At 40.8% G+C, this 14116-nt stretch overlaps 1 protein-coding gene across 18 annotated transcripts in view; it reads left to right on the plus strand.

Annotated features, from left to right (window-relative positions):
- STIM1 (stromal interaction molecule 1) overlaps positions 1-14116 on the plus strand; it is a 253800-nt gene that overhangs the window by 128954 nt on the left and 110730 nt on the right. For all 18 annotated transcript variants that reach the window (XM_078340344.1, XM_078340347.1, XM_078340349.1 and 15 more), the window contains one exon: positions 4301-4431. In XM_078340344.1, coding sequence (XP_078196470.1) covers positions 4384-4431 — 48 coding nt within the window. In that variant the 5' untranslated portion in view covers positions 4301-4383. The remainder of the gene's footprint in view (positions 1-4300; positions 4432-14116) is intronic.

The raw sequence follows: 14116 nt of genomic DNA on the forward strand, positions 1-14116 counted from the left end.
CTCTGAAAGGCCCCAGTATGTGTTGTTTCCCTCTGTGTGTCCATGTGTTATCACCATTTAGCTCCGACTTAGAAATGAGAACATGTGGTATTTGGTTTTCTGTTCCTGTATTAGTTTGCTAAGGATAATGGTCTCCAGTTCCATTTGTGTTCCTACAAAGGACATGATCTTGTTCTTTTTTATGGCTGCATGTGTTTTACTTTCTAATATGTAAATATTAAACAGTTCTTTGGAATTAAAAAATGTTAAGCATATAAAAGAGTCCTAAGACCAAAAAGTTTAAAAACATATGCCTGTGGTGTTTTCTTTGCCTAGAACTCTTCTTTTTTTCTCTAGAGAAATCTTACACGTAATTGTAGAGTTAATATTTAGATATTCATTAAAAAAATTTACTGAGCATTTTATCAAGAAGCTGGCTCTTTGCTTGCTGTTGGGGACATGGTACCAGTCCCTTATGGAGATCACAGTCTGGTGGGGAAGACACGTTAAACAGATAATTGCAACCCAGTATAATAAATGTTACCAGTGATAGCATATAAATGTTGTGGGAGTTTGGGTTACTGTCAGAGTCTTGCAAAGAGCCACTTGCCCACTTACCTGGAACCATGACTGATGAGGTTGATTGGATTATACCTCCTATATTTGATTCTTCATAGACAGGGAAAGTGGCTGAAGTTAACGGAAGATGGGAACTGTTTACTTGCTGTTCTGGGGGTGAAGAGGATACTACAAATGTATTAAATGTCAGCCTTACGCCAGGCCCTATGTTGGGTGTTTTAACAAATGTGATTTTATTTTTAAAAAGTCTGTGCAGCAGAGTATTATCCTCATTCTGCAAATGAGAAATTGGAATCTCAGAGAAATTAAACAACTTGTTCAATATCATATGGTTTGTAATTAGTGAAAATGGGATTTTGATAGGTGTTCTGACTCTAAGTCCCGGCTTTTTCACTGTAGTTATGCATTGCTAAATGGATGGCTCTTTGAAGGTATTTCCAGAGAGTTGTGGGAAACCTTGCCAGATTGGAATGTGTAAGAGAAAGTAGGAAAGGTCTCAGGAAGAACATAGAGACAGCTTAAGACATGCTTGGTTGAAGGAGTTATTTGTGAGTTTTGGCTGACATGGCTTTTCTGTACAGGATTCAACGGCCATAAGGGAATCAAGCCTTTGTACTCCCTAGCCCTCAATCTCTTTAATCCTACTCTGTGTCAGCTGATGCTAGCAGCAAAGGTCACCTGTCTGTCTGATCAGGTTACAAACCAGAGCCTGGGTATTTGAAGCCCAAACTTCTTGGACCTTGTAGGTCTTTGGGAAAGGTGCTAGTTAATTGACCTCAGGCCAGTGGTACCCAGCCTGGAGGCCCCAAACCCTAGAGCTTGATAAACTATTTCCGTTATTTTAAAAAGCCTATTAGAAGTTGTGCTTTACTTAGGATAAGCCTATGTGTGTATACAGGCTAATGAAAATATTGGATTTCTATATCTCTTTAATTATTTTTTTTTGAGACAGGGTCTTGCTCTATTGCCCAGGCTGTGTGTTCAGTGGCACAAACATGGGTCACTGCAGCTCGACCTTGTGGGCTCAAGTGGTCTTCCTACCTCAGCCTCCTGAGAGCTGGGACCACAGGTGTGCACCATCATGTCTGGCTAATTTTTTAAATTTTTGTAAAAAGAGGGTTTCACCATGTTACCCAGGCTAGTCTTTAACTCTTGGGCTCAAAGGAACTCCTGCCTCAGTCTCCCAAAGTGCTGGAATTACAGGTGTGAGCCACCATCCCCAACCTTGGATTTCTTTCTTTAATGCAATTCAATATGATTTAGGTGTGCTACCTATGATATTCTATAACAGGGTTCGGCAAACTATGGCCTGTTGGCCAAATCCAGTTCATGGCCTGCTTTTATAAATAAAGTTTTATTAGAACACTTTCAAGCTCATTCACTTATATTTTGTCTGTGGCTGCTTTTGTGCTACAATGGCAGAGTTAAGTTGTACAACAGAGACTATATGGCCCACAAATTCTAAATTGTTTATTATCTGGCCCTTTATAGAAAAAGTTAGCTGATACTTAATCATGATTCTTTCTATCATGGCACTTAGCACATACTGCTTTAATTGCCTGCCCCTCCCACTTTTATAATTAACTTTCTAAGAGAAAAATGAAGTATGATTCATATCTTTATGCCCATGTTGATCGTAGGGCCTCATATGTGAAGAACATTCAATAAATGTCTAAATGGGCATATCATGGGCTAATTAAAAAGCTCTAATATACAATTGTATATGTTTTTATTGGTGAGGAAGTTGAGAAACAATGCCTTAATCTTTGGGTGTGTTCTGCTCTCTCCCTAAGTTCCCATCACCCCTTCATCCCACTTCCCAATTTGGTACAACAAATATCAAGGGAAATAAGTTTATGTAGAGATATTTCTTTTTGTATACATACTGTCATTGTATCTTTTTGTTTTATAAAACTGTTGCAGGCTGGGTGTGGTGGCTCACGCCTGTAATCCCAGCACTTTGGGAGGCTGAGGTGGGCAGATTGCTTGAGGTCAGGAGTTCGAGACCAGCCTGGCTAACATGGTGAAACCTTGTCTCTACTAAAAATACAGAAAATTAGCTTGGCATGGTGGTATGTGCCTATAATCTCAGCTACTTGGGAGGCTGAGGCAGGAGAATTGCTTGAGCCTGGGGGGCAGAGGTTGCAGTGAGTGGAAATCAGGCCACTGGGCTCCAACCTGGGCATCAGGGTGAGACTGTGTCTCAAAAAAGAAAAACAAAAATAACCCTGTTGCTTAATGTTCTTTTTGCTCATGTTATTACCTGTGGCTTCTAAAAGATGAAAGCAACCCAAGGCCAGCTATCTGGTCACCCTAGCAAAAAGGCAATTGTGAAGATGGGATTTTGAAGTGCTAACCTGGGAGTCAGCAGACTTGGGGTCTCACTATGGCTCTTCATCTGCCTGTGACTTTGGCACATCATTTAACATCTGTGAGCTTCAATGTTCAACATACCTTTATTGAGTCACATCTAAGACACTTTAAAATTTAATGTTTATACTCCTCCCTTATTTTGAAAAGGATTTCAATAACTGGCAAGAAGTAGAGAAGTGACCTGTCTGGTCTTATCACTGTGTCCGGCTGGCAGACAAGTAGATGATTAAATGGATTAGGATATTTTAGGTCTTTGATTAGTGCCTTCTAAAAGGCATCATAACTACAACCTCTTCACGCTGTCTTTTCTGTCCTGTGACAACTTCTTCTATTACCTAGGAAGTCAAGATCTATCTTCTTTGAGGGTCATCTGGAGAATATTTTGCCTAGGAAGTAGTTGTCAAGATCCAGGGCAAAAGGAAAGAGGAATTTTAACACAGGAATTGGAAGAAAAACTAGAAACTTCAGTCAAAATGCTTTTTTCAAATAGTGACTTTGAGGCATGGAGAAGAGAAATGACCTCCCTAGATCACATGGTAGAGCTAAGCCTGGATTTCAGGCTCTTTCTGTTATGTGCATCATTGAGACTAGGTGTTTTCCAGGCTTGTAAGAGAGGATTAGGTGTCACAGAAAGAGCTAAGGTGGCCTAGGCTCTTGTGCTGGTTTTACTGCTATATGAACATGTGACGGTGGGCAGAGAAAACCGTATCCTAGACCACATAAGGTGTTATATCAGATGAGCTCAGGACCTTGAGATATCTAAAAAAAATTTGCCTGATATATCTGTCTGTGAGAAGGCATGAGATGTGAGAGGTTTCCCCAGTCAGCCTATGGCTGGCCTTATATGTATCAGCAGTGATGAAATGAACAAAAAGGAAAATTGTACATTATTTGGGCACTGGGCCTAATTAGCTGTTGTTCTGTTTCCAGAAAGATTACATTGATTTACATTTGTTTATTTGACTGATTAAAAATAACATCTCATTTGAATATGTATTTCTTTGATTACTAATGAGGCTAGACTTTTTCCTGTGTTCATTAACTATTTATGTTTTCTCTCATTTGTGAGTTACTGATGCACATTCTTGTCTAGATCCCAACATATTCCTAGTCCTATGTGAGACTTCCCTGCCAAGAAACTATTAGGATGATAAAAAGCATTGTCCTTGGGGGAAGCTCAGCATTTTCTTGGGGAGACACTTACAGGCTAGATGAAACACTTCTGTCACCATGCAAGTAGATAGTTAAGGGCCTACATGAGGAGTCAGATGCTAGAAGCTAAGGATGCGGACACAGGTGGGTGATAGGTTTTGGGTGTTACGTTCTGGGTGGCAGCTCTGAGTAATGTTGTCTCTTGCTTTTTATACAGAGTTTTGCCGAATTGACAAGCCCCTCTGTCACAGTGAGGATGAGAAACTCAGCTTCGAGGCAGTCCGTAACATCCACAAGCTGATGGATGATGATGCCAATGGTGATGTGGATGTGGAAGAAAGTGATGAGGTGAGCTCTCTCATCCTGCTATGGCTCTTTTCCTCCTGTGTGAAATAGTCCTTGAAAGCTGCTTAGACAGACTATTCCCTGTGGAGAGATGTTCTCTGCTGGCTTGTTCTCTAGGAACTCATCCCCATCAGGGAAGGTGGCTCCCAGCAGAGCAGCCCTCCAGGAGTCAGCCTGTCAGAGTGTAGGCTTTATACCTATGTCTGTGCCTGGGTTGGCTCCTGCCTGCCTGTTGGCTAGTTGAATAACAGTGATTGAGCTGTGTTGTTTGGGAGGGAGAGGGATCCCCAAGGCTGGTCTCTATGATTTCCTTGGATCCGTATTGCAATCCTGCTATAGATGGAGGACATCAGTCTGTTCCCAGCCCTGTGTTGGCATGTGGGATAGAAGATAAAACACCCAGATCCTGCCCTCTGGGAGTTTATACTCTATTTGGGAAGAGGAAACAAATCTTTTTAGAAAGCTCATTCTAAATTCCAGGCTGAAGTTTTTGGGAGCCAGTTGAGTGGTGTAGATAGTAAGAGCTAGAGGAGTCTCGAAATGGAGAAAAGCTCTATTGTTGTTTCATCCTTTAGCATTATTGTACCTGCAGCTCAGCAGATCCCAGAGAATAAGCCATTATGTGTGAAAATATTTAAAGGTTTCTTCATTTAAAGGTCAACATATACCAGTAGCTTGGTGAAGCTACCAAGTTATGCCAAATCTTCAATAGTGATGTAGTTATATCATGATGGGGGAGATACCCTACTTTCTACTCTGTCCTGCCAGCCTACCTTTGAGTTTCGAGTTCAGTTTTGTATACACATTGTCAGAAGGATTTGGAACAATGAGGGCCTATGCAGAGAGGAGTGACATGAGTGATAAAGTATGAAAACTATGAAACAAAGAGCATTCAACACAATTATGTTTATTAAGTGTCTATGTACCATGCACTGTGCTAGGCATGGAGATGAGACTGTAAATAAGACAGATACAGTCTGTCTTTATATAACTTAAAGTCTAGTGAAGAGACTTTAGGCTGGATAAGAGGAGACTTAGGTAATATAATTTCTACCTTTAAATACTTAAAAAGTAAAGAAATCAGCCAAAAGTAACGATGATAGTAACAGTGAAAACCATGATAGTAGCTATCATTGATTGAGTTCTTACTTTATGCCAGTCACAGTGTTAAGCTTTTTGCATAGTTAGTCTTTAACTTCAACAGACTTATGAAGTTGATATTATTACCAGGGAATGGAGCCTTAGAAAGGTTAAGCATTTTGCTCAGGGACACAGTGGATATCAGTGCAGATCTGATTTCAAAGCCCATGCTCTTAAGTAATGCTGTATTGTTTCTCCTATTCTTAGAGCAGAACCAGACCCAAAGTAAAGTGGGGAAAGTAAAAAGTAGGCATTTTCTTTTAGAATAAATATTGACTAACCATGAGGGCTGTCTTGTCATAGAAGAGCCTTCCTTGGTAGATAGTGACCTCTCTATCACTGAAGATGGGCAAATAGAATTCAAAATTCCACTGAATCTGGGTGTGGTGGCTCATGTCTGTAATCCCAGCACTTCAGGAGGTCAAGGCAGGAGGATATCTTGAGGCCAAGAATTCGAGACTAGCCCGGATAACATAGTGAGACCCTGTCTCTACAAAAAAAAAATATATATATATATTGGCTGGGTGTGGTGGCATACACCTGTAGTCTCAGCTACTCTGGAGGCTGAGGCAGGAGGATTGCTTGAGCCCAGGAGGTCAAAGCTGTGGTGAGCTATGATATTGCATTCCAGCTTTGGCAACAGAGCAAGACCTTGACTCGTAAAAAAAAACAAAAAAACAACCAAAACACAGAATCCACTGATTGGTCAGCAGAGGGGATTTGTCTGTAAGGATGAACCAGATAATGTTTAAGGAATTTAAAGGAAGAAAATGGACTTCTTGGAGAAAAAGTAAAATTTGGATATAATGGAAAGAGTTGGGCTTACTGAGTAGTGGAGAATCAGTGTGAGAATAGCTGTAGAGGTAGTAAGAAACATAGTGGGTTGGTTTGGTTAGATAGAGGGACTGTGGTAGAAAACCATAGAACAAAAAGTTGGAAAGGATAGTGGGGCCCAGGCTGAGATGTGTATACTTGTTGAACCAGGCAACTGTAGGTTCTTGAGCAAGGACAACGATCATGATGCAAGTATCTGAAATTTGGTTACATCTAGAAGTGTCACTGACTTATAAAGGATCAAAATTTTATTTGTCTATGCTGAAAATAGAGCCATGTTCCTGGGGGTGAATGAGGCCTAGTGGTATTCTGATCGCTGTCCCAGAGCCTGGCCACAAAAGCAGGGAATGGCTGAAGAAGGTGATGATAACCCAAGATCTGTAAATTCTTGGATATCTTTGTTGTCTGCTCCTCCTCCTTTTCTTTTTCTTTTACATTCTGTTGAATTGCTTTGTCAATGAGGGGAGGAATAAAATGTTCTTTTTAGAGGAATGTTACCACAACAAAAAGCTCATCAGCACAAACTGTTCCAAAATAACACAAAAGCTGTTACCCTACTCTTCTCTGCACCAGTGGTGAGCTGTTCTTTTTCAGTATAGTTTTTGCCTTGCCTTGATTTCCATTGCTTTCCCTGCAATCTCAGGCCTTTCATGGTTAAAGAGGCCTGCCGGTCTAGGTTTGCATAATCAATCACAAGTTACCTTCCTGAGAGAGAAAGTAGCAAAATGTGTGTGCTTAAGTCAGTTTATTTTTTATTTTATTTATTTATTTAGAGACAGAGTCTTGCCCTGTTGCAGGGACTGGGCTGGAGTGCAGTGGTGCAATCCTGGCTTGCTGCAACCACCGCCTCCCGGGTTCAAGCAATTCTCCTGCCTCAGCCTCCCGAGTAGCTGGGACTACAGGCGTGTACCACCACACCCCGCTAATTTTTGTATTTTAGTAGAGACAAGGTTTCACCTGCCTCTACTAAAGAGACAGCCAGGATGGTCTCTATTTCTTGACCTTGTGATCCGCCTGCCTCAGCCTCCCAAAGAAGTCAGTTTAAACATGTATAAGATAGCCTTGGAGTTCAGGATCTAACTAGAAAGTTGCGTAGATATTGGGCAGGGTGCGGTGGCTCACACCTGTAATCCCAGCACTTTGGGAGGCTGAGGCAGGTGGATCACTTGACGTCTGGAGTTCGAGCCTAGCCTGACGGATATGGTGAAACCCCAGATTTTTGTAAAAATACAAAAACTAGCCAGGCATGGTGGCTCACGCCTGTAATCTCAGCTACTCTGGAGGTTGAGGCAGGAGAATCACTTGTACCCAGGAGGTGGAGGTTATAGTGAGCAGAGACCATGCCATTGTACTCCAGCCTGGGTGACAGAGCAAAACTCTGTCTCAAAAAAAAAAAAAAAAAAAAAAGTTGGGTAGGTATCTCAGGGCTTAGAATATTCTGTAATGGGTAATGGGGTACCAGAAACCCTGGTTCTTTTGGCCATTAAGAGGGTTTTTTTTTTTCTATTCATTAAAACTTTCATTCCACTTGCTAAATTTAATAGACGTGTTCTTAACAATTATGCTTGGATTGTTTATGAAAATTTCATAAGACATTAAACAAAGCTAGCCATTATCTCATTTCCCTGTTAACTATTTTTACAGCACATGCGTGTTAGGCAAGTATAAGAGAATTACAAAAGCAAAAAACCTAAAAAAAAAAAAAAAAAAAAAAGAAGTTAAATACATGGGTTTGTTTTGTTTCGTTTTGTTTACTGCTATGCTTGATATACACGAAGTAACGAATATCAAGCAATTCATTTTTACCTCATCTTTACTTTTACATTTGTTCTTAGGTTGCCTAAAACATTTAAATACAAATAAAATGAGTGTAGCAAAAATAATGAAAGGTAACAGCAGGTAACTTTATGGATATTGGAATGTGAACTATTTCTGCCCTTATCCAGAGTAAAATGGGTCACAACTTTGTCAAAACGAACACTTCTGTAGCTGTAGTCAAAGGTGTGTACATTGAGATTGAGTATTCCAAAAATAAAAAATAAAAAAAATTTTAAAAATCCAATCTGAGAAGGTGTTAAAAAAAAAGAGATTGAGTATTCCACAGATATACATGGTTTAACATGTGGTATCCATGGGCTATCTGTGTCTACCAGTCTTTTAAATGCTTCAAACCTTAAAGTACCCACAATCACATCTGCGATGATCCTTTTTACTCCCCATCAGTACAAACCAATACGTAGGCATTTTTCTTTGGTTAGACATGGGAGCAGTTTTAACACTGGCCCTTGTGAAGCTGCAATGTACCAAAAGTACTATGCCAAACATTTATAACCTTTATAGAAATTCCACATCCCCATATTGGCCACTGTAAGATGAAAACAGATAACTCCCTAAATGTTAACTGACTCTACTCCCCTAATATTAAACTTAAAACCAGATGGGAAATACAGAAATTCAAATAGAAGTAACACAAACCTGTTATAAATCATAAAAAAAACTCTTTGTGGGACAGCATGGATGACAAATGGTCTACTATGTAAATTTTGGAATGAGGCAGACAAAAGTAGGAAGGCCAGTTAATTTTCCCCTCCTTCCTACTTCAGTTTCATTTCCTTGGGTATCCAGTGAAGGACCTGAGATTTTTATAAGCCATCTAAAAGCCTTGCTGATCACTCAGAACCTTAGTAGAAGTCTGAAGGGGTGCTCTATTGAGGCTTCATGTATTCAGCCGCATACTGTTAACTTTTTTGCATAACTGAACTGTAACCCCAGCACTAGATCTTTTAAAATTTTAGCCATTTCTTGGTGAGGCATGGTGGCTCATGCCTATAATCCCAGCACTTTGGGAGGCGAAGGCAGGTGGATCACGAAGTTAGGAGTTCGAGACCAGCCTGGCCAGCATGGTGAAACCCCCGTCTCTACTAAAAATACAAAGAAATTAGCCAGACATGGTGGTACGTGCCTGTAATCCCAGCTACTCGGGAGGCTGAGTCAGGAGAATTACTTGAACCCAGGAGGCAGAGGTTGCGGTGAGCTGAGATCTCGCCACTGCACTCCAGCCTGGGTAATAGAGCAAGATTTTGTCTCAAAAAAAAAAAAAAAAGTTTTTTAAAGCCATTTCTGAAGTCTTTCTTCCTACAGATAATTGTGACTAGAGTGTTAAATTTTCTTCATATTAATCAAAGCGTGTCTTCAGGCCCTCTTGCACTATTACCCCAGTACCTAGATTCCTATATACATTCTTATGATTGCCTCTTATAATTTTCCTATCTCTTCTTTGATTTATTCTTATTTCTTTTTGTAAAAGACACATTTATTTAGCATCATGATCAAACGATTACATTTAGCAATCAACAGCATGAGTAAAAAAATTATCTACATTAAAACTCTTTATTAGCATGCTTTACATTTTCCACAGAACAGAAACTAAAATAACCTGTTATACAATTAGTCACAAATACAGTCCTACAATTTTTTGCCTATACACATGAGTATTGTCTAAAACATATCTTCTTTGTAGCAGTTAGGCCCTGCCACCACTGTGCTTGGCTGAGTTTACCAGTCTGTTGTAACCTGTAGCTTCCTTGTCACTTCTCTGTTCCTCTCTCCTGCTAAGCATTTTCCTGGCTTATTAAAATCTTTTACTGGTAATTAAAATCTTCTGCCACTGCCATAGCTACTGCTGCTACTGGAACTGCCATAGCTGCCTTGGTTTTGTGGTTTAGCCACCATAGAATCCAAAGCTTCTGCCTCTAAAGTTTGCTCCCTTCATGCATCCAAAACTTGAGGACTGATTGTTATAATTGCCATAATAATTGTAGCTTCCACCATCTCCAAAACTGCTTTCACTGCTGCCACCAAAGCTGCGTCTGCCTCCACCATTGTTAAAGCTGTCATAGCTGACACTCCTGCTGTAGCTACTGTCCTGATTCCCATAATCCTGCCTCTGCTTCCATAGCCTTTGCTTCTTCCAGAGTAACCAGGCTGTCTCTCTATAACCACCAAATCTATTATAGCCATCCCCATTGCCACCAGATCCACTACCACCATGGCTGCTACCAAAGTCACTACAACCACTGAAGTTTCTCCTCTGTGACCAAAACCACCTCCATGATCACCACCAGTTTCCAGAACCACTTTGATCTCTTTGGCTAGATGAAACACTAGCCATCTCTTGCTTCGACAGAGCTTTCCTAATTTCATAGTTGTGGCCATTTACTCTATGGTATTTCTTTTTTTTTTTTTTTTTCCTTTTTCAAGTGATCTCCCATCTCAGCCTCCTGAATAGCTGGGACTACAGGTGCACACCACCATACCCAGCTAATATTTGTATTTTTTGTAGAGACGAGGTCTTTCTGTGCTGTCCAGGGCGGTCTTGAACTCCTGGGCAAGTCATCCCATGCCTTGGCCTCCCAAAGTGCTGCAATTACCAGGATAAGTCACTGCACCCAGCCAGTAATTCTTTTAAAAATGTTTATTTGAGACAAAGTCTCACTTTGTCAGCCAGGCTGGAGTTCAGTGGTGTGAGCATGGCTCACTGTAGTCTTGACCTTCCCAGGCTCAAGCAATCTGCCTGTCTCAGCCTCTTGAGTAGCTAAGACTACAGGCACATGCCACCACACCTGGCTAATTTTTTAAAAAACATTTTTTTCATTTAAAATTTATCTTTTTAAAAGCCCCCAACAAATATCCTTTTCATAGTTAAATGGGCACCTGGTGTTTGAGAATCTTCTCCTGATACAGCTCTTCTGTTCACCTTATGTAGCTTTGCATTCAATGCTGCATCCACCTCCTTCACAATGGCGTATGTGACAAATCCAAAGCCCCTGGAGCTCTTGGTGTTTGGATCTCTCATTACCACAGTCTGTGAGCGCTCTCTGTTGCTCAGAATGGCTCATTGGACTCTCACTGGTCATTTCAAAGCTCAGCTCTCCGATGAACTTCTGCAGCTATGGGGCCTCTTCAAGAGACTCTAACTGGCTGGGCACGGTGGCTCAAGCCTATAATCCCAGCACTTTGGGAGGCCGAGGCAGGTAGATCATGAGGTCAAGAGATCGAGACCATCCTGGTCAACAAGGTGAAACCCCATCTCTACTAAAAATACAAAAATTAACTGGGTATGGTGGTGTGTGCCTGTAGTCCCAGCTACTCAGGAGGCTGAAGCAGGAGAATTGCTTGAACCCAGGAGGCGGAGGCCCTGGTGAGCCGAGATCGCGCCATTACACTCCAGCCTGGGTAACAAGAGCAAAACTCCGTCTCAAAAAAAAAAAGAGAGACTCTGACTTAGACATGACAGCAGTGTGAAGAGTTTAATGATGAAGAGAGACTTTAATGGGCAGAAAAAGCATTCTCATTTCCTATTGCTGAATCTACTCTGCTGTAAAATTAGACTTAGGGCAAACTGAGACTCAGTAGGAATTGTATAGAAAAATATATAATCAGGCTGGTTGTGGTGGCTCACACCTGTAATCTGAATACTTTGGGAGGTGTAGGCAGGAGGATAGCTTGAGCCCAGGAGTTCAAGACCAGCCTGAATAACATAGGGAGACTCTATCTCTACCAAAAAAAAAAAAAAAATTAAAAAGTCAGATACTGGCACAGAGACCCTAAAAGAGACGTTTTAAGAAAAGGAAAAAAAAAAAAAGAAAAATATATTATCGTTTGTGTAAGGGCAGCTAGTTTGGTTATTTAAGTGCCATCTTTGCTTGCTTCTTTTCTGGATAGCTGAGGCTATGTATTGTAGGCCCTTCAGATGTGCAAGATGGCTCTATTGGTGATGGTGTTCTTCTTGCAGAGCTGGCAGGGAGTTCTACCAGGCTGGCAGTATAAGAATTCATGACCTGGCTGGGTGCGGTGGCTCATGCCTGTAATCCCAGCATTTTGGGAGGCCGAGGCAGGTGGATCACTAGATCAAGATATCGAGACCATTCTGGCCAACATGGTGAAACCCTGTCTCTACTAAAAATACAAAAATTAGCTGGGCATGGTGGCGTGTGCCTGTAGTCCCAGCTACTCGGGAGTCTGAGGCAGGAGAATTGCTTGATCCCAGGAGGTAGAAGGTGCAGTGAGCCGAGATTGCTCCACTGTACTCCAGCCTGGCACCTGGCGACAGAACAAGACTCTGTCTAAAAAAAAAAATAAGAAAGAAAGAAAAGAATTCATGACCTGTGTTCTATTCAAGCCTCTGATGGGGTTTCCTCCATGGGCAAAAGATTTGTTGCAATAGGATGGTACTGTTGGGTTGTCCTTAACAGTCAGTATGAGGTGGGCAGACAGGGGCCTACCTAAGACCATTGTCCCCTTGACTGGATCAGATATTTTGAGAGCAGTGCTGTTTTCTTTTCTGGAGCCTACATGGCAAATCGGGACATTTATTCAGTCATTAAATAAATTCTTATTTAATAACTATTAAAGCCAAGTACTATTTGAAGGCTAGGGATTCCACAGTGTACAAAACAGATAAGATCCCTGCTTTTATGGAGCTTGCATTCTAGTGATGTATATGTCACAGGTGATTAAGTGATAAGAAAACTTTGAAATTAGGCAGAACTGTGATCAGATTATAGTAGTCTAGTGATTTTTCCCTTTGGTTTTCTCACGGTAAAGTGGTAGTTAGTGATTCCTACAATTGCAGGGTTGTTGTCAGGATTAAGTGAGAAAATTGCTGTTTAAAGTTCCCAACACAAATAAAGTACTCTCAAAACTCGACAATAAAAAATAAGCCAGGCAAGGTACGGTGGCTCACGCCTGTAATACCAGCACTTTGGGAGGCCGAGGGGGGCAGATCACTTGAGGTCAGGAGTTTGAGACCAGCCTGGTCAAAATGGCAAAACCCTGTCTCTACTGAAAATAGAAAAAAAATTAGCTGGTGTGGTGGCACACACATGTAATCCCAGTTACTGAGAAGGCTAAGGCAGGAGAATCACTTGAAGCAAGGAGGTGGAGGTTGCAGTGAGCCGAGACTGAGCCACTGCATTCCAGATTGGGTGACAAAGCAAGACTCCATATGGGGGGGGGGGAGAAAAAGAACAAGAAAATAAGCCACTTAATAAAAAATGGAAAATATTTGAACAGACTTCAAAGTAGATACATGGATGACTAATAAACTATGAAAAGATGCTCAGTATTATTTAACTGTTAGGGAAGTGTGAATTAAAACCATAATGAGGTAATACCACACACCTGTTAGAATGGCTAAAAATAAAAAGTGGACAATATCAAGTTCTGGACAAGGAGGAAGAACCACTAGGACATGGGAATGTAAGATAATACAGCCAGTCTGAAAAAGTTTGATAGTTTCTTACAAAGTTAAATATATGTCCCAGCAATTCTACCTCTAGGTATTTACCCTATACATAAATGAAACTTTATATTCACAGCAGAACCTGTATGTGAATGTTTATATGATCTTTATTCATACTCACCAAAAACTGGACATAACCCAAATGTCCTTCAATGTGTGAATGGATAAACAAACTGTGGAAACCTACTCAGCAATAAAAAGACATGATTTTTTTGGATCAATACCTGTGGGGAAAAGCAAAACAAAACAAAAAGCAAAACAAAGACATGAACTACTAATATTCATAACATATGTGAATCTCAGAGGCATTATTTGAGGGAAAGAAACCAGTCTCAAAAAATTACATACTATGTGATTCTTTTTATATGACATTCTGAGAAAGGCAAAACTATAGGGATGGAGACTAGGTCA

This window comes from Callithrix jacchus, chromosome 10 (genome assembly GCF_049354715.1).
Source record: "Callithrix jacchus isolate 240 chromosome 10, calJac240_pri, whole genome shotgun sequence".
Lineage (NCBI taxonomy): Eukaryota > Metazoa > Chordata > Mammalia > Primates > Cebidae > Callithrix > Callithrix jacchus.